Source organism: Ranitomeya variabilis, chromosome 4, assembly GCF_051348905.1.
Source record: "Ranitomeya variabilis isolate aRanVar5 chromosome 4, aRanVar5.hap1, whole genome shotgun sequence".
Taxonomy (NCBI): domain Eukaryota; kingdom Metazoa; phylum Chordata; class Amphibia; order Anura; family Dendrobatidae; genus Ranitomeya; species Ranitomeya variabilis.
Genome location: NC_135235.1, coordinates 6,399,627 through 6,421,583, shown reverse-complemented (window position 1 = coordinate 6,421,583; position 21,957 = coordinate 6,399,627). Strand labels below are relative to the sequence as shown.

General features: G+C 50.0%; 1 protein-coding gene across 2 annotated transcripts in view; it reads left to right on the top strand.

The window, feature by feature from the left end:
- Positions 1–21,957, top strand: part of SLC18A2 (solute carrier family 18 member A2) — a 295,896-nt gene that overhangs the window by 112,088 nt on the left and 161,851 nt on the right. Inside the window, exons 1-2 of one of the 2 annotated variants that reach the window (XM_077257891.1) lie at positions 6,383–6,507; positions 11,914–12,099. The exons of the other annotated variant lie outside the window; for it this stretch is intronic. Coding sequence (XP_077114006.1) covers positions 11,979–12,099 — 121 coding nt within the window. The 5' untranslated portion in view covers positions 6,383–6,507; positions 11,914–11,978. Of the gene's footprint in view, positions 1–6,382; positions 6,508–11,913; positions 12,100–21,957 lie in introns of those variants that run through there. 2 annotated transcript variants of the gene reach the window in all.

Here is a 21,957-nt window from a genome sequence, read left to right as displayed (position 1 = left end):
AGAAAGAGAGTGCCCCCAGAAGTAATGAATGAGACCCACAGAACGAGAGAGCCCCCAGAAGTAATGAATGTGTCAAACAGAAGGAAAGAATGTGTCCCCACAGAATGAGAGTGGCCCCAAATGTAATGAATGTGCCCCCAGAATGAGAGAGCCCCCAGAAGAAATGAATGTGTCTCTCGGAAGTAATAAATGTGCCCCCACAGAACGAGAGTGCCTCAAAAGTAATGGATGTGCCCCCCAAGTCGAGAGTGCCCCCAGAAGAAATGAAAGTGCCCCACAGTATGAGAAAGCCCCCAGAAGTAATGGATGTGCCCCCCAGGACGAGAGTGCCCCCAGAAGAAATGAAAGTGCCCCACAGTATGAGAAAGCCCTCAGTAGTAATGAATGTGCCCCCCAGCATGAGAAAGCCCTCAAAAGTAAAGATGTGCCCCCTAGTATGAGAAAGACCCCAGAAGTAATGGCTGTGCCCCTCAAGAAGAGTGCCCCCAGAAGTAATGGATGTGCCCCCCAGTATGAGAAAGCCCCGAGTAATGAATGTGCCCCCAGGACGAGAGTGCCCCCCAGAAGTAACGAATGTGCCCCCCAGGACGAGAGTACCCCCAGAAGTAATGAATGTGCCCACCAGAACGAGAGTCCCCCCAGAAGTAATGAATGTGCACCCCAGGAGGAGAATGCCCCCAGAAGTAATGAATGTGTCTCCCAGAACGAGAGTGCCCCCAAAAGTAATGAATGCACCCCCCAGTATGAGAAAACCATCCCAAGAAATGGATGTGCCCCCAGGACGAGGGAGCCCTCAGAAGTAATGGATGTCCCCCCTCCAAGAAGAGAGTGCCCCCAGAAGGAATGAATGTGTGCCCCAGTACAATAGAGCCCTCAGAAAAAATGAATGTGCCCCCCAGAATGAGAGTGCCCCCATAACAAGAATGCCCCCCCAGAAGTAATGAATGTGCCCCCAGAATGAGCCCTGAGAGAGTGCCCCCAGAAGTAATGAATGGGGATATGATTAGATACAGAGCTCAGCAGACAGTATCACACAGGATAGGATTAGATACACGGGTCAGCAGACAGAATCACACAGGAGAGGATTAGATACACGGCTCAGCAGTCAGTATCACACAGGAGAGGATTAGATACACGGCTCAGCAGTCAGTATCACACAGGAGAGGATTAGATACACGGCTCAGCAGTCAGTATCACACAGGAGAGGATTAGATACACGGCTCAGCAGACAGTATCACAGGATAGGATTAGATACACGGCTTAGCAGACAGAATCACACAGGATAGGATTAGATACACGGCTCAGCAGTCAGTATCACATAGGAGAGGATTAGATACACAGCTCTGCAGACAGTATCACACAGGAGAGGATTAGATACACGGCTCAGCAGTCAGTATCACACAGGAGAGGATTAGATACACGGCTCAGCAGACAGTATCACACAGGATAGGATTAGATACACGGCTCAGCAGTCAGTATCATACAGGATAGGATTAGATACACGGCTCAGCAGTCAGTATCACACAGGATAGGATTAGATACACAGCTCAGCAGTCAGTATCACACATGATAGGATTAGATACACAGCTCAGCAGTCAGTATCACACAGGATAGGATTAGATACACAGCTCAGCAGACAGTATCACACAGGATAGGATTAGATACACGGCTCAGCAGTCAGTATCACACAGGATAGGATTAGATACATGGCTCTGCAGACAGTATCACACAGGAGAGGATTAGATACACGGCTCAGCAGACAGTATCACACAGGATAGGATTAGATACACGGCTCAGCAGTCAGTATCACATAGGAGAGGATTAGATACACGGCTCAGCAGACAGTATCACATAGGAGAGGATTAGATACACGGCTCAGCAGACAGTATCACATAGGAGAGGATTAGATACACGGCTCAGCAGTCAGTATCACATAGGAGAGGATTAGATACACGGCTCAGCAGTCAGTATCACAGAGGAGAGGATTAGATACACAGCTCAGCAGTCAGTATCACACATGATAGGATTAGATACACAGCTCAGCAGACAGTATCACACAGGAGAGGATTAGATACACGGCTCAGCAGACAGTATCACACATGATAGGATTAGATACACAGCTCAGCAGACAGTATCACACAGGATAGGATTAGATACACAGCTCAGCAGTCAGTATCACACATGATAGGATTAGATACACAGCTCAGCAGACAGTATCACACAGGAGAGGATTAGATACACGGCTCAGCAGTCAGTATCACACATGATAGGATTAGATACACAGCTCAGCAGTCAGTATCACACAGGAGAGGATTAGATACACGGCTCAGCAGTCAGTATCACATAGGAGAGGATTAGATACACGGCTCAGCAGACAGTATCACATAGGAGAGGATTAGATACACGGCTCAGCAGACAGTATCACATAGGAGAGGATTAGATACACGGCTCAGCAGTCAGTATCACATAGGAGAGGATTAGATACACAGCTCAGCAGACAGTATCACACAGGATAGGATTAGATACACAGCTCAGCAGTCAGTATCACACATGATAGGATTAGATACACAGCTGAGCAGTCAGTATCACACAGGATAGGATTAGATACAGGGCTCAGCAGTCAGTATCACACAGGAGAGGATTAGATACACAGCTCAGCAGTCAGTATCACACAGGATAGGATTAGATACACAGCTCAGCAGACAGTATCACACAGGATAGGATTAGATACACGGCTCAGCAGTCAGTATCACATAGGAGAGGATTAGATACACGGCTCAGCAGACAGTATCACATAGGAGAGGATTAGGTACACGGCTCAGCAGTCAGTATCACACAGGAGAGGATTAGATACAAGGCTCAGCAGGCAGTATCACACAGGAGAGGATTAGATACACAGCTCAGCAGTCAGTATCACACAGGAGAGGATTAGATACACGGCTCAGCAGACAGTATCACACAGGATAGGATTAGATACACAGCTCAGCAGTCAGTATCACACAGGATAGGATTAGATACACGGCTCAGCAGTCAGTATCACACAGGATAGGATTAGATACACAGCTCAGCAGTCAGTATCACACAGGATAGGATTAGATACACAGCTCAGCAGTCAGTATCACACAGGATATGATTAGATACACGGCTCAGCAGTATCACACAGGATAGGATTAGATACACAGCTCAGCAGTCAGTATCACATAGGAGAGGATTAGATACACAGCTCAGCAGTCAGTATCACACAGGACAGGATTAGATACACAGCTCAGCAGGGAGTATCACACAGGATAGGATTAGATACACGGCTCAGCAGTCAGTATCACACAGGACAGGATTAGATACACAGCTCAGCAGTCAGTATCACACAGGAGAGAATTAGATACACGGCTCAGCAGTCAGTATCACATAGGAGAGGATTAGATACACGGCTCAGCAGACAGTATCACACAGGATAGGATTAGATACACGGCTCAGCAGTCAGTATCACACAGGAGAGGATTAGATACACAGCTCAGCAGACAGTATCACACAGGATAGGATTAGATACACGGCTCAGCAGACAGTATCACACAGGATAGGATTAGATACACAGCTCAGCAGACAGTATCACATAGGAGAGGATTAGATACACAGCTCAGCAGACAGTATCACAAAGGAGAGGATTAGATACACAGCTCAGCAGACAGTATCACACAGGAGAGGATTAGATACACAGCTCAGCAGACAGTATCACAGAGGAGAGGATTAGATACACGGCTCAGCAGACAGTATCACACAGGATAGGATTAGATACACGGCTCAGCAGTCAGTATCACACAGGAGAGGATTAGATACACGGCTCAGCAGTCAGTATCACAGAGGAGAGGATTAGATACACGGCTCAGCAGTCAGTATGACACATGATAGGATTATATACACGGCTCAGCAGTCAGTATCACACAGGAGAGGATTAGATACACGGCTCAGCAGTCAGTATCACACAGGATAGGATTAGATACACGGCTCAGCAGTCAGTATCACATAGGAGAGGATTAGATACACAGCTCAGCAGTCAGTATCACACAGGATAGGATTAGATACACGGCTCAGCAGTCAGTATCACACAGGGTAGGATTAGATACACGGCTCAGCAGACAGTATCACACAGGATAGGATTAGATACACAGCTCAGCAGACAGTATCACATAGGAGAGGATTAGATACACAGCTCAGCAGACAGTATCACACAGGAGAGGATTAGATACACAGCTCAGCAGACAGTATCACACAGGATAGGATTAGATACACAGCTCAGCAGTCAGTATCACACAGGATGAGATTAGATACACAGCTCAGCAGTCAGTATCACACAGGAGAGGATTAGATACACAGCTCAGCAGACAGTATCACACAGGATAGGATTAGATACACGGCTCAGCAGACAGTATCACAGAGGAGAGGATTAGATACACAGCTCAGCAGTCAGTATCACACAGGACAGGATTAGATACACGGCTCAGCAGTCAGTATCACACAGGAGAGGATTAGATACATGGCTCAGCAGTCAGTATCACACAGGATAGGATTAGATACACGGCTCAGCAGGGAGTATCACACAGGATAGGATTAGATACACGGCTCAGCAGTCAGTATCACACAGGATAGGATTAGATACACGGCTCAGCAGTCAGTATCACACAGGAGAGGATTAGATACACGGCTCAGCAGACAGTATCACAGAGGATAGGATTAGATACACGGCTCAGCAGTCAGTATCACACAGGATAGGATTAGATACACGGCTCAGCAGACAGTATCACAGAGGATAGGATTAGATACACGGCTCAGCAGTCAGTATCACACAGGATAGGATTAGATACACAGCTCAGCAGACAGTATCACAGAGGATAGGATTAGATACACAGCTCAGCAGTCAGTATCACACAGGATAGGATTAGATACACGGCTCAGCAGTCAGTATCACACATGATAGGATTAGATACACGGCTCAGCAGACAGTATCACAGAGGATAGGATTAGATACACGGCTCAGCAGTCAGTATCACACAGGATAGGATTAGATACACAGCTCAGCAGACAGTATCACAGAGGATAGGATTAGATACACGGCTCAGCAGTCAGTATCACACAGGAGAGGATTAGATACACGGCTCAGCAGTCAGTATCACACATGATAGGATTAGATACACGGCTCAGCAGTCAGTATCACAGAGGATAGGATTAGATACACGGCTCAGCAGTCAGTATCACACAGGAGAGGATTAGATACACGGCTCAGCAGTCAGTATCACACAGGAGAGGATTAGATACACGGCTCAGCAGTCAGTATCACAGAGGATAGGATTAGATACACGGCTCAGCAGTCAGTATCACACAGGAGAGGATTAGATACACGGCTCAGCAGTCAGTATCACACAGGAGAGGATTAGATACACGGCTCAGCAGTCAGTATCACAGAGGATAGGATTAGATACACGGCTCAGCAGTCAGTATCACACAGGAGAGGATTAGATACACGGCTCAGCAGTCAGTATCACACAGGAGAGGATTAGATACACAGCTCAGCAGTCAGTATCACACAGGAGAGGATTAGATACACGGCTCAGCAGTCAGTATCACAGAGGATAGGATTAGATACACAGCTCAGCAGTCAGTGTCACACAGGAGAGGATTAGATACATGGCTCAGCAGTCAGTATCACACAGGATAGGATTAGATACACGGCTCAGCAGACAGTATCACATAGGAGAGGATTAGATACACAGCTCAGCAGTCAGTATCACACAGGATAGGATTAGATACACGGCTCAGCAGTCAGTATCACACAGGATAGGATTAGATACACAGCTCAGCAGTCAGTATCACACAGGATAGGATTAGATACACAGCTCAGCAGTCAGTATCACAGAGGATAGGATTAGATACACGGCTCAGCAGTCAGTATCACAGGATAGGATTAGATACACGGCTCAGCAGTCAGTATCACACAGGATAGGATTAGATACACGGCTCAGCAGTCAGTATCACACAGGATAGGATTAGATACACGGCTCAGCAGTCAGTATCACACAGGATAGGATTAGATACACGGCTCAGCAGTCAGTATCACACAGGAGAGGATTAGATACACAGCTCAGCAGACAGTATCACATAGGAGAGGATTAGATACACAGCTCAGCAGTCAGTATCACAGGATAGGATTAGATACACGGCTCAGCAGACAGTATCACACAGGATAGGATTAGATACACGGCTCAGCAGACAGTATCACACAGGATAGGATTAGATACACGGCTCAGCAGACAGTATCACACAGGAGAGGATTAGATACACGCTGTGCTCCGGGTGTTCTGGGGTTAAGTGCCTGAAGTGCCGGCTGACGTCAGGAGTTGCTGTCGGGGTCTCGGTGCTGCCCCCCTCCTGGGTCTCGCAGCTTCAGCCTCAGAGCGGCACTCACCTCTCCTCAGCAGCCACAGCTGGACGCAGCCGGCAGCACCAGGAGTCCAGGTGAGACCCCCAGAGCGGAGCCCCTGCCCCCAGGAGAGACCCCCAGAGCGGAGCCCCTGCCCCCAGGAGAGACCCCCAGAGCGGAGCCCCTGCCCCCAGGAGAGACCCCCAGAGCGGAGCCCCTGCCCACAGGAGAGACCCCCAGAGCGGAGCACCTGTCCCACATCCGAGTCTCAGCCTCCAGCGTCTCCAGGAAATCGGCGCTGCCCTAAATACAGTAACCTGGATAATCTCATCCCACAGGGAGGCTGTATATACCGGGGACACAGGGAGGCTGTATATACCGGGGACACAGGGAGGCTGTATATACCGGGGACACAGGGAGGCTGTATATACCGGGGACACAGGGAGGCTGTATATACCGGGGACACAGGGAGGCTGTATATACCGGGGACACAGGGAGGCTGTATATACCGGGGACACAGGGAGGCTGTATATACCGGGGACACAGGGAGGCTGTATATACCGGGGACACAGGGAGGCTGTATATGCCGGGGACACACGGAGGCTGTATATACCGGGGACACAGGGAGGCTGTATATACCGGGGACACACGGAGGCTGTATATACCGGGGACACAGGGAGGCTGTATATACCGGGGACACAGGGAGGCTGTATATACCGGGGACACAGGGAGGCTGTATATACCGGGGACACAGGGAGGCTGTATATACCGGGGACACACGGAGGCTGTATATACCGGGGACACAGGGAGGCTGTATATACCGGGGACACAGGGAGGCTGTATATACCGGGGAGACAGGGAGGCTGTATATACCGGGGACACAGGGAGGCTGTATATACCGGGGACACAGGGAGGCTGTATATACCGGGGAGACAGGGAGGCTGTATATACCGGGGACACAGGGAGGCTGTATATACCGGGGAGACAGGGAGGCTGTATATACCGGGGACACAGGGAGGCTGTATATACCGGGGACACAGGGAGGCTGTATATACCGGGGACACAGGGAGGCTGTATATACCGGGGACACAGGGAGGCTGTATATACCGGGGACACAGGGAGGCTGTATATACCGGGGACACAGGGAGGCTGTATATACCGGGGACACACGGAGGCTGTATATACCGGGGACACAGGGAGGCTGTATATACCGGGGACACAGGGAGGCTGTATATACCGGGGACACAGGGAGGCTGTATATACCGGGGACACAGGGAGGCTGTATATACCGGGGACACAGGGAGGCTGTATATACCGGGGACACAGGGAGGCTGTATATACCGGGGACACAGGGAGGCTGTATATACCGGGGACACAGGGAGGCTGTATATACCGGGGACACAGGGAGGCTGTATATACCGGGGACACAGGGAGGCTGTATATACCGGGGACACAGGGAGGCTGTATATACCGGGGACACAGGGAGGCTGTATATACCGGGGACACAGGGAGGCTGTATATACCGGGGACACAGGGAGGCTGTATATACCGGGGACACACGGAGGCTGTATATACCGGGGACACAGGGATGCTGTATATACCGGGGACAGAGGGAGGCTGTATATACCGGGGACACAGGGAGGCTGTATATACCGGGGACACAGGGAGGCTGTATTTACCGGGACACAGGGAGGCTGTATATACCGGGGACACAGGGAGGCTGTATACACCGGGACACAGGGAGGCTGTATATACCGGGGAGACAGGGAGGCTGTATATACCGGGGACACAGGGATGCTGTATATACCGGGGACACAGGGAGGCTGTATATACCGGGGACACAGGGAGGCTGTATATACCGGGGACACAGGGAGGCTGTATATACCGGGGACACAGGGAGGCTGTATATACCGGGGACACACGGAGGCTGTATATACCGGGGAGACAGGGAGGCTGTATATACCGGGGACACAGGGAGGCTGTATATACCGGGGACACAGGGAGGCTGTGTATACCGGGGACACAGGGAGGCTGTGTATACCGGGGACACAGGGATGCTGTATATACCGGGGACACAGGGAGGCTGTATACACCGGGGACACAGGGAGGCTGTATATACCGGGGAGACACGGAGGCTGTATATGCCGGGGACACACGGAGGCTGTATATACCGGGGACACAGGGAGGCTGTATATACCGGGGACACAGGGAGGCTGTATATACCGGGGACACAGGGAGGCTGTATATACCGGGACACAGGGAGGCTGTATATACCGGGGAGACAGGGAGGCTGTATATACCGGGGACACAGGGAGGCTGTATATACCGGGGACACACGGAGGCTGTATATACCGGGGACACAGGGATGCTGTATATACCGGGGACACAGAGAGGCTGTATATACCGGGGACACACGGAGGCTGTATATACCGGGGACACAGGGAGGCTGTATATACCGGGGACACACGGAGGCTGTATATACCGGGGACACACGGAGGCTGTATATACCGGGGACACAGGGAGGCTGTATATACCGGGACACAGGGAGGCTGTATATACCGGGGACACAGGGAGGCTGTATACACCGGGACACAGGGAGGCTGTATATACCGGGGACACAGGGAGGCTGTATATACCGGGGACACAGGGAGGATGTATATACCGGGGACACAGGGAGGCTGTATACACCGGGGACACAGGGAGGCTGTGTATACCGGGGACACAGGGAGGCTGTGTATACCGGGGAGACAGGGAGGCTGTGTATACCGGGGACACAGGGAGGCTGTATATACCGGGGACACACGGAGGCTGTATATACCGGGGACACAGGGATGCTGTATATACTGGGGACACAGGGAGGCTGTATATACCGGGGACACAGGGAGGCTGTATATACCGGGGACACACGGAGGCTGTATATACCGGGGACACAGGGAGGCTGTATATACCGGGGACACAGGGAGGCTGTATATACCGGGGACACAGGGAGGCTGTATACACCGGGGACACAGGGAGGCTGTGTATACCGGGGACACAGGGAGGCTGTGTATACCGGGGAGACAGGGAGGCTGTATATACCGGGGACACAGGGAGGCTGTATATACCGGGGACACACGGAGGCTGTATATACCGGGGACACAGGGATGCTGTATATACCGGGGACACAGGGAGGCTGTATATACCGGGGACACAGGGAGGCTGTATATACCGGGGACACACGGAGGCTGTATATACCGGGGACACAGGGAGGCTGTATATACCGGGACACAGGGAGGCTGTATATACCGGGGAGACAGGGGGGCTGTATATACCGGGGAGACAGGGAGGCTGTATATACCGGGGAGACAGGGAGGCTGTATATACCGGGGAGACAGGGAGGCTGTATACACCGGGGACACAGGGAGGCTGTATACACCGGGGACACAGGGAGGCTGTATATACCGGGGACACAGGGAGGCTGTATATACCGGGGACACAGGGAGGCTGTATATACCGGGGACACAGGGAGGCTGTATATACCGGGGACACAGGGAGGCTGTATATACCGGGGACACAGGGAGGCTGTATATACCGGGGACACAGGGAGGCTGTATATACCGGGGACACAGGGAGGCTGTATACACCGGGGACACAGAGAGGCTGTATATACCGGGGACACAGGGAGGCTGTATATACCGGGGACACAGGGAGGCTGTATATACCGGGGACACAGGGAGGCTGTATATACCGGGGACACAGGGAGGCTGTATATACCGGGGACACAGGGAGGCTGTATACACCGGGGACACAGGGAGGCTGTATATACCGGGGACACAGGGAGGCTGTATATACCGGGGACACAGGGAGGCTGTATATACCGGGGACACAGGGAGGCTGTATATACCGGGGACACAGGGAGGCTGTATATACCGGGGAGACAGGGGGGCTGTATACACCGGGGACACAGGGAGGCTGTATATACCGGGGACACAGGGAGGCTGTATATACCGGGGACACACGGAGGCTGTATATACCGGGGACACAGGGAGGCTGTATATACCGGGGACACAGGGAGGCTGTATATACCGGGGACACAGGGAGGCTGTATATACCGGGGAGACAGGGAGGCTGTATATACCGGGGACACAGGGAGGCTGTATATACCGGGGACACAGGGAGGCTGTATATACCGGGGACACAGGGAGGCTGTATATACCGGGGAGACAGGGAGGCTGTATATACCGGGGACACAGGGAGGCTGTATATACCGGGTACACAGGGAGGCTGTATATACCGGGTACACAGGGAGGCTGTATATACCGGGGACACAGGGAGGCTGTATATACCGGGGACACAGGGAGGCTGTATATACCGGGGACACAGGGAGGCTGTATATACCGGGGACACAGGGAGGCTGTATATACCGGGGACACAGGGAGGCTGTATATACCGGGGACACAGGGAGGCTGTATATACCGGGGACACAGGGAGGCTGTATATACCGGGGACACAGGGAGGCTGTATATACCGGAGACACGGAGGCTGTATATACCGGGGGACACAGGGAGGCTGTATATACCGGGGAGACAGGGAGGCTGTATATACCGGGGACACAGGGAGGCTGTATATACCGGGGAGACAGGGAGGCTGTATATACCGGGGACATAGGGAGGCTGTATATACCGGGGACACAGGGAGGCTGTATATACCGGGGACAGAGGGAGGCTGTATATACCGGGGACACAGGGAGGCTGTATATACCGGGGACACAGGGAGGCTGTATATACCGGGGACACAGGGAGGCTGTATATACCGGGGACACAGGGAGGCTGTATATACCGGGGACACAGGGAGGCTGTATATACCGGGGACACAGGGAGGCTGTATATACCGGGGACACAGGGAGGCTGTATATACCGGGGACACAGGGAGGCTGTATATACCGGGGACACAGGGAGGCTGTATATACCGGGGACACAGGGAGGCTGTATATACCGGGGACACAGGGAGGCTGTATATACCGGGGACACAGGGAGGCTGTATATACCGGGGACACAGGGAGGCTGTATATACCGGGGAGACAGGGAGGCTGTATATACCGGGGAGACAGGGAGGCTGTATATACCGGGGAGACAGGGAGGCTGTATATACCGGGGAGACAGGGAGGCTGTATATACCGGGGACACAGGGAGTCTGTATATACCGGGGAGACAGGGAGGCTGTATATACCGGGGAGACAGGGAGGCTGTATATACCGGGGACACAGGGAGGCTGTATATACCGGGGACACACGGAGGCTGTATATACCGGGGAGACACGGAGGCTGTATATTCCGGGGACACAGGGAGTCTGTATATACCGGGGACACAGGGGGGCTGTATATACCGGGGACACAGGGAGGCTGTATACACTGGCGGAGCCCGTCAGTATGGTGGAGGTTGCCAGCGTGGCGGAGCCCGTCAGTATGGTGGCGCGGGTCTCGCTGCAGCCTCTGAGATTTGCTGCTTGTCCATTTCCTGCAGGAGCTGCACCTTTAACCCTGTGTGCGCCATCCGCTCTCCTTACACACCAGAGCCGGGTCCGCGCCATGTCCCTCACAGAGTTTGGCCTCCTGCGGTGGCTCCGCGAGGGAAGACAGTCCCGGAGGTTAATTCTGCTCATCGTCTTCATCGCCCTCCTCTTGGACAACATGCTGCTGACGGTGGTCGGTGAGTGCGGGGCGGCTCTGCGGGGGGCGCTGTCCTGGTCCTTAGTGCAGCCTCTGATGTTAGAACTGTTACGTTGTGTCGTGTTTACGTTAATATTTGTCAATACTGTTATCTGTAACATTATTATTATTATTATTATTATTTATTTTATATAGCACCATTAATTCCATGGTGCTGTACATGAGAAGGGGTCACATCAAAATACAAATATCACTTACAGTAAACTAACAATGACAGACTGGTACAGAGGGAAGAGGACCCTGCCCTTGCGGGCTTACATTCTACAGGATTATGGGGAAGGAGACAGTAGGTTGAGGGTTGCAGTAGCTCCGATGGTGTTGAGGAGGCCGTGTGGTCTTTACAGGCTGTAAGCTTCTTTGAAGAGATGGGTTTTCAGGTTTCTTTTGAAGGATCCAAAAGTAGTGGATAACCGGATGTGTTGGGGCACAGAATTCCAGAGGATGGGGGATATTCGTGAGAAGTCTTGGATGCGATTGGATGAGGAGCGAATAAGTGTGGAGGAGAGAAGGAGGTCTTGGGAGGACCGGAGATTACATGAGGGAAGATATTGAGAGATTAGTATGGAAATACACGGAGGAGAAAGGTTATGGATGGCTCTGTAGGTCAGTGTTAGTAGTTTAAACTGGATACGCTGGGAAAATGGGGGCCAGTGAAGGGATTTGCTAAGAGGGGAAGCAGGAGTGTAGCGAGGAGAGAGATTACTTAGTCGGGCAGCAGAGTTAAGTTTGGACTGGAGGGGTGCGAGAGTGTGAGAAGGTAGGCCACAGAGGAGGATGTTGCAGTAGTCGAGGCGGGAGATGATTAGGGCATGCACGAGCATTTTGGTAGAGTGTGGGTTGAGGAAAGGACGGATTCTGGAAATATTTTTGAGCTGGAGGCAACAGGAGGTGGCGAGAGCTTGGATGTTCAGTTTGAAGGACAGGGCAGAATCCAGGGTTACTCCGAGGCAGCGGATTACTGGGATAGGGGAAAGTGTGAATTCATTTATTTTGATAGATAGATCAGGTAGGGAAGATAATTAATTCAGATTTGTCTACATTGAGTTTTAGGAAGTGAGAGGAGAAGAAGGAGTAGGCTATGGCTGATAGACACTCTGGGATTCTGGAGATCAGAGAGGTGACATCTGGGCCAGAGAGGTAGATCTGAATGTCATCAGCATATAGATGGTACTGGAAGCCATAGGACCTTATGAGTTGTCCCAAGCCGAGTGTATAGATTGAGACGAGTAAGGGTCCTAGGACAGAGCCTTGGGGGACTCCCAACAGAGAGGGGGCGAGATGAGGAGGTAGTGTGGGAGTGGGAGACGCTGAATGTGCAGTTGCTGAGGTATGAGGAGATCCAGGATAGGGCGAGGTCTTTGACCCCAAAGGAGGAGAGGATTTGTAGTAGGAGGCAGTGGTCAGCTGTGTCGAACGCAGAGGACAGGTCTAGAAGGAGGAGTACAGAGTATTGTCCGTTAGCTTTGGCTGTAAGTAGGTCGTTAGTAATTTTGGTCAGGGCAGTCTCAGTGGAATGGTGGGGACGGAAGCCAGATTGTAGGTTGTCGAAGAGAGAGTAAGATGCAAAGTGAGAGGAAAGTTCAGCGTGGACGTGCTGCTCCAGGAGTTTGAAAGCAAATGGGAGCAGCGATATTGGGCGATAGCTGGACATAGCTGTTGGATCGAGGGTTGGCTTTTTGAGGATAGGTGTGATTGTGGCATGTTGAAAGCAGACGGGAAGGTACCAGAAGTTAGTGATAGGTTGAAGAGATGGGATAGAGATGGGATAAGCATGGTGGTGAGGTTTTGGAGGAGGTGGGATGGGATGGGGTCAAGTGCACAAGTGGTGAGGTGTGATTTGGAGAGAAGATGAGCAAGCTGTCCTTCAGTGATTTTGGAGAGGGAGGTTATGGGGTTTGGGCATTGGTCTGGTATACAAAGGGGTTGTGGTGGTTTGACGACGAAGATTTGCCTTGTTTGGTCTATCTTATTTTTGAAGTGGAAGGAAGTCGGAGGGGGCAGTGGGGGGCGGAGTAAGGAGTTAAAAGTGTTGAACAACTGTTTGGGGTTGTGGGATAAAGAAGATATGAGGGGTGTGAAGTAGGCCTGTTTAGTAGAGGTGAGGGAATATTTAAAACCCCTTCCCGACCTTTGACGCCATGTAGGCGTCATGAAAGTCGGTGCCAATCCGACCTGTGACGCCTATGTGGCGTCATGGAATGATCGCGTCCCTGCAGATCGGGTGAAAGGGTTAACTCCAATTTCACCCGATCTGCAAGGACAGGGGGAGTGGTACTTCAGCCCAGGGGGGCTTCACCCCCCCGTAGCTACTATCGCTCTGATTGGCTCTTGAAAGTGAAACAGCCAATCAGAGCGATTTGTAATATTTCACCTATGAAAATGGTGAAATATTACAATCCAGCCATGGCCGATGCTGCAATATCATCGGCCATGGCTGGAAAACCTAATCTGCCCCCCCCCCCCCACCGCCACCGATCGCCTCCCCAGTCCTCCTTTCTGCCCCGTACTATGGTCCGCTTCCCTCCGTCCTCCTGTCCGCTATCCCCGTGCTTCGATCCACCCCCCCGTGCTCCGATCCCCCCCCAGTGATCCAATCTCCCCCCCCTCATACTTACCGAGCCTCGCCGTGTCCGTCCGTCTTCTTCATGGGCGCCACCATCTTCCAAAATGGCGGGCGCATGCGCAGTGCGCCCGCCGAATCTGCCGGCTGGCAGATTCGTTCCAGGTACATTTTGATCACTGTGATAAAACCTATCACAGTGATCAAAATAAAAAAAATTGTAAATGAACCCCCTCTTTATCACCCCCATAGGTAGGGACAATAATAAAAATAAAGAAAACATAAATATATTTTTTCTTCCCCCACTAGGGTTAGGGTTAGGGCTAGGGCTAGGGTTAGGGCTAGAGTTAGAATTAGGGTTAGAACTAGAGTTAGGGTTAGATTAGACTATGTGCACACATGGTGCGGATTTGGCTGTGGATCCGCTGTGGATTGGCCGCTGCGGATTCATAGCAGTTTTCCATCAGGTTTACAGTACCATGTAAACCTACTGAAAACCAAATCCGCTGTGCCCATGGTGCGGAAAATACTGCGCGGAAGCCCTGTGTTGTATTTTCCGCATCATGTCAATTCTTTGTGCGGATTCCGTTTTACACCTGCTCCTCAATAGGAATCCGCAGGTGAAATCCGCACAAAAAACACTGGAAATCCGCGGTAAATACGCAGGTAAAACGCACTGCGTTTTACCTGCGGATTTTTCAAAAATGGTACGGAAAAATCTCACACGAATCCGCAATGTGGGCACATAGCCTTAGGGTTAGGGTTGGAATTAGAGTTAGGGTTGGAATTAGGGCTAGGGTTGGAAATAGGGTTAAGATTAGGCTTGTGGTTAGGGGTGTGTTGGGGTTAGGGTTGTGGTTAGGGTTGGGATTAGGGTTGGGGTTAGGGCTGTGTTGGGTTAGGGTTGTGGTTAGGGGTGTGTTGGGGTTAGGGTTATATCTAGAGTTGGGATTAGGGTTTGGGGTGTGTTTGGGTTAGTGTTGGAGTTAGAATTGAGGGGTTTCCACTGTTTAGGCACATCAGGGGTCTCCAAACGCAACATATGGCGCCACCATTGATTCCAGCCAATCTTGCGTTCAAAAAGTCAAATGGTGCTCCCTCCCTTCCGAGCCCGACGTGCGCCCAAACAATGGTTTACCCCCACATATGGGGTACCAGCATACTCAGGACAAACTGGGCAACAATTATTGTTTCCAAAATGGTGTCACTTGTGGGGAGTTTCTACTGTTTAGGCACATCAGGGGCTCTGCAAACGCAACGTGACGGCCGCAGAGCGTTCCATCAAAGTCTGCATTTCAAAACGTCACTACTTCCCTTCCGAACGTGCCCAAACAGTGGTTTACCCCCACATATGGGGGCTAAAAAAATCATTTTTTTTTATTTTCATGGCTCTGCGTTATAAACTTGTGCTCACCACACATCTAGATTAGTTCCTTGGGAGGTCTAGTTTCCAAAATGGGGTCACTTGTGGGGGAGCTCCAATGTTTAGGCACACAGGGGCTCTCCAAACGTGACATGGTGTCCGCTAATGATTGGAGCTAATTTTCCATTCAAAAAGCCAAATGGCGTGCCTTCCCTTCCGAGCCCTGCCGTGCGCACAAACAGTGGTTTACCCCCACATATGGGGGCTAAAAAAATCATTTTTTTTTATTTTCATGGCTCTGCGTTATAAACTTCTGTGAAGCACTTGGGGGTTCAAAGTGCTCACCACACATCTAGATTAGTTCCTTGGGAGGTCTAGTTTCCAAAATGGGGTCACTTGTGGGGGAGCTCCAATGTTTAGGCACACAGGGGCTCTCCAAACGTGACATGGTGTCCGCTAATGATTGGAGCTAATTTTCCATTCAAAAAGCCAAATGGCGCTCCTTCCCTTCCGAGCCCTGCCGTGCGCACAAACAGTGGTTTACCCCCACATATTGGGTATCATCGTACTCAGGACAAACTGGACAACAACATTTGGGGTCCAATTTCTCCTGTTACCCTTGGGAAAATAAAAAATTACGGGCTAAAAATCATTTTTGAGGAAAGAAAAATTATTTTTTATTTTCACGGCTCTGCGTTATAAACTTCTGTGAAGCACCTGGGGGTTTAAAGTGCTCAGTATGCATCTAGATAAGTTCCTTGGGGGGTCTAGTTTCCAAAATGGGGTCACTTGTAGGGGAGCTCCAATGTTTAGGCACACAGGGGCTCTCCAAACGCGACATGGTGTCCGCTAACGATTGGAGCTAATTTTCCATTCAAAAAGTCAAATGGCGCTCCTTCCCTTCCGAGCCTTGCTGTGCACCCAAACAGTGGTTTACCCCCACATATGAGGTATCGGCGTACTCAGGAGAAATTGCCCAACAAAGTTTAGGATCCATTTTATCCTGTTGCCCATGTGAAAATGAAAAAATTGAGGCTAAAATAATTGTTTTGTAAAAAAAAAGTACTTTTTAATTTTTACGGATCAATTTGTGAAGCACCTGGGGGTTTAAAGTGTTCACTATGCTTCCAGATAAGTTCCTTGGGGGGTCTAGTTTCCAAAATGGGGTCACTTGTGGGGGAGCTCCAATGTTTAAGCACACGGGGGCTCTCCAAACGCGACATGGTGTCCGCTAAAGATTGGAGCCAATTTTTCATTCAAAAAGTCAAATGGCGCTCTTTCCCTTCCGAGCCCTGCCGTGCGCCCAAACAGTGGTTCCCCCCCCACATATGAGGCATCAGCGTACTCAGGACAAATTGGACAACAACGTTCGTGGTCCAGTTTCTCCTTTTACCCTTGGGAAAATAAAAAAATTGTTACTAAAAGATCATTTTTGTGACTAAAAAGTTAAATGTTCATTTTTTCCTTCCATGTTGCTTCTGCTGCTGTGAAACACCTGAAGGGTTAATAAACTTCTTGAATGTGGTTTTGAGCACCTTTAGGGGTGCAGTTTTTAGAATGGTGTCACTTTTGGGTATTTTCAGCCATATAGACCCCTCAAACTGACTTCAAATGTGAGGTGGTCCCTAAAAAAAAATGGTTTTGTAAATTTCGTTGTAAAAATGAGAAATCACTGGTCAAATTTTAACCCTTATAACTTCCTAGCAAAAAAAAATGTTTCCAAAATTGTGCTGATGTAAAGTAGACATGTGGGAAATGTTATTTATTAACTATTTTGTGTCACATACCTCTCTGGTTTAACAGAATAAAAATTCAAAATGTGAAAATTGCAAAATTTTCAAAATTTTCGCCAAATTTCCGTTTTTTTCACAAATAAACTCAGAAATTATCGACCTAAATTTACCACTAACATGAAGCCCAATATGTCACGAAAAAACATTCTCAGAACCGCTAGGATCCGTTGAAGCGTTCCTGAGTTATTACCTCATAAAGGGACACTGGTCAGAATTGCAAAAAACGGCCAGGTCATTAAGGTCAAAATAGGCTGGGTCATGAAGGGGTTAAAAGTGAGTGTTGCCTGTTTCAATACAGTGAAGTCGTTGTTTTCTTTCAATGCCGTTCTGTGATTCTGGACACTTGCCGGAGCTTTCTAGTGACGTTATTGTGCCAAGGTTGTCTATTGATCCGTCGCACTCTGCCATGAACGAGAGGGGCAACGTGTCATTAGCTGATGCCAGAGTGGCATTGTAGAAAGCAGTGGCAGTGTCTGTGTCGTGGAGTGAGAGAGTCAGAGAGTGTGTGGGTGTCTAGGTGTGCGAGGTTCCTGCGTGGGTGCGCATGTCGCTGGACATGGGTGACAGGTGAGGAGGACAGGGATGAGAGTGAGTAGATGGTGGTCAGATAGAGGGAGAGGGGAGGTTGTGAAGTTAGATAGGGAGCAGAAACGGGTGAAGACCAGGTCTAATGTGTGTCCGTCTGTGTGAGTGGCTGAGGAGGACCACTGGTTAAGTCCAAAGGATGAAGTAAGGGACATGAGTTTGGAGGCTGCTGACTGGTGGGTGTCAATGGGGATATTGAAGTCACCCATGATGCTTTTGGGAATGTCAGCAGAGAGAAAGTGAAGGAGCCAGGTGGAGAATTGGTCAATAAAGGCAGTGGTCGGGCCCGGAGGTCGGTATATGATGGTCATTTGGAGGTTGTAGGGGGAGTAGATGCGGACAAGGTGGACTTCAAAAGAGAGGAGGATAAGGGAGGGTAGAGGTGGGATTGGGTTAAAGGTACAGTTGGAAGAAAGGAGAAGGCCCACTCCTCCACCATGTCTGTTTCCAGGGCGAGGAGTGTGGGTGAAGTGGAGGCCACAGTAACATAGTGCAGCAGGGGAGGCTGTGTCAGAGGGTGTCAGCCATGTTTCAGTGATGCCCAGAAATAAAAGATTACGAGAGGTAAAGAGGTTGTGAATCACGTAGAGTTTATTGCAGATGGAGCAGGCATTCCAGAGTGATCCAGAGAGAGGGTGCAAAGGGGTGGGCGTCAGGGGCACGGATTTGAGGTGGGCAAGATTTCAGGTGTTTATATAGGGTTGGGAGCGATAGGAGGGGGTAGTAATGGGAGGTATGAGCTGTGGGGGTCCAGGATTGGGAGATATGTCTCCAGCAGTGAGGAGAAGCAGAGAGAGACAGAACAGGTGGGAGAAGGAGAGTGGGCGGCTTGTTTTGTGTTTTATTAGGAGAGATCTGAGGTTGAGGAGCAGGTCAGCGGAGGAGGTCAGGTGGGGAGGCAGGAGGGAAGGAGAGATTATTACTTGGTTAGAGGGTGCTGGGGTTTGGGGATAGCAAAGTAGAGTGAGGAGTAATGGAGCCAAAACTGTTATAGCATATATCAGCATGAAGAGAGTAAGTGTGGTGGAAGAGAAAGAAGTTAAGTACATTTATGTTGTGAATTCCGTTCTTGAACTCCCTCCTGTGGTCATGAATGGTACTTCGGCGAGTTCTGTCCATGGACTCCCTCTGGTGGCTGTGAGTGGAACTGCTGGTTCTGAGGTTGCTTCCTCAGCTGCCCTCGTTTGCGGCTGGGTTGGCTTCTCTATTTAACTCCACTCAGATCGTTACTCCATGCCAGCTGTCAATGTATTAGCACTGGTTCAGATCTCTCTCTCGGATCTTTCTGATGACCTGTCTACTCCAGCAGAAGCTAAGTCCCTGCTAGTTCATTTGTTGTTCATTGTGTACTGAATATATTTCTTAGTACTTGCTAAGTTCTAGTCCAGCTTGCTAACATGATATTGCCTTGCTAGCTGGAAGCTCTGGGTTGCAGAGTGGCACCTCCGCACCGTGAGTCGGTGCGGGGGTCTTTTTGCACACTCTGCGTGGCTTTTTGTAGTTTTTTTGTGCTGACCGCATAGATCCCTTTCCTATCCTCAGTCTATCTAGTAAGTCTGGCCTCCTTTGCTGAAACCTGTTTCATCCCTGTGTTTGTGACTTTCCTCTTAAGTCACAGTTAATATATGTGGGGGGCTGCCTTTACCTTTGGGGAATTTTCTCTGAGGCAAGGTAAGGCTTATTTTCCTATCTTTAGGGGTAGTTAGCTCTTAGGCTGTGAAGAGGCGTCTAGGGAGAGTTAGGTACGCTCCACAGCTATTTCTAGTGTGTGTTATAGGATTAGGATTTGCGGTCAGCAGAGTTCCCACTTCCCAGAGCTCGTCCTGTCTTCTAGTTTAACCATCAGGTCATTCCAGGTGCACCTAACCACCAGGTCCATAACAGTACAGCTGGCCCACAAAGTGTTAATGCATCTCAATAGAGGGATAAGAGAAGTTCTGAGACCATTTTTTTTTCTCTGCAGTGTGTTTTGTCTTTCTTTTCCCCTTAACCTCTGGGTGGTTCAGGACTCAGGTGTAGATATGGACATTCAAGGTCTGTCCTCTTGTGTGGATCACCTCACTGCGAGGGTACAAAGCATTCAAGATTATGTAGTTCAGAATCCGATGTTAGAACCTAGAATTCCAATTCCTGATTTGTTTTTTGGAGATAGATCTACATTTCTGAATTTCAAAAATAATTGTAAACTGTTTCTTGCTTTGAAACCCCGCTCCTCTGGTGACCCCATTCAGCAAGTAAAAATCATTATTTCTTTGTTACGTGGCGACCCACAAGACTGGGCATTCTCCCTTGCGCCAGGAGATCCTGCATTGCTTAATGTAGATGCGTTTTTTCTGGCACTTGGATTGCTTTATGACGAACCTAACTCTGTGGATCAGGCAGAGAAAATCTTGCTAGCTTTGTGTCAGGGTCAGGATGAAGCAGAAGTATATTGCCAGAAGTTAAGAAAGTGGTCTGTGCTTACTCAGTGGAATGAGTGTGCCCTTGCAGCAATTTTCAGAAAAGGTCTTTCTGAAGCCCTTAAGGATGTTATGGTGGGATTCCCCACGCCTGCTGGTCTGAATGAGTCAATGTCCTTGGCCATTCAGATCGATCGGCGCTTGCGTGAACGCAAGGTTGTGCGCCATTTGGCGGTGTCCTCTGAGCAGAGGCCTGAGCCTATGCAATGTGATAGGACTTTGACCAGAGCTGAACGGCAAGAACACAGACGTCAGAATGGGCTGTGTTTTTACTGTGGTGACCCCACTCATGCTATCTCTGATTGTCCTAAGCGCACTAAGCGGTTCGCTAGGTCCGTCACCATTGGTACTGTACAGCCTAAATTTCTTTTGTCCGTTACTCTGATTTGCTCTTTGTCGTCCTACTCTGTTATGGCATTTGTGGACTCAGGCGCTGCCCTGAATTTGATGGACTTAGAGTTTGCCAGGCGCTGTGGTTTTTTCTTGGAGCCCTTGCAGTATCTTATTCCATTAAGGGGAATTGATGCTACGCCTTTGGCCAAGAATAAGCCTCAGTACTGGACTCAGTTGACCATGTGCATGGCTCCTGCACATCAGGAAGATGTTCGCTTTTTGGTGTTGCATAATTTGCATGATGTGGTCGTGTTGGGTTTGCCATGGCTACAGGTCCATAATCCAGTATTGGATTGGAAATCAATGTCTGTGTCCAGTTGGGGTTGTCAAGGGGTACATGGTGACGTTCCGTTGTTGTCAATTTCTCCTTCTACTCCTTCTGAAGTCCCTGAGTTTTTGTCGGATTACCGAGATGTATTCGATGAGCCCAAATCCAGTGCCCTACCTCCTCATAGGGATTGTGATTGTACTATTAATTTGATTCCTGGTAGTAAATTTCCTAAGGGACGACTTTTCAATTTATCTGTGCCGGAACACGCCGCTATGCGGAGTTATATAAAGGAGTCCTTGGAGAAAGGGCATATTCGCCCGTCGTCGTCACCGTTGGGAGCAGGGGTTTTTTTTGTGGCCAAGAAGGATGGTTCTCTGAGACCTTGTATAGATTACCGCCTTCTCAATAAAATCA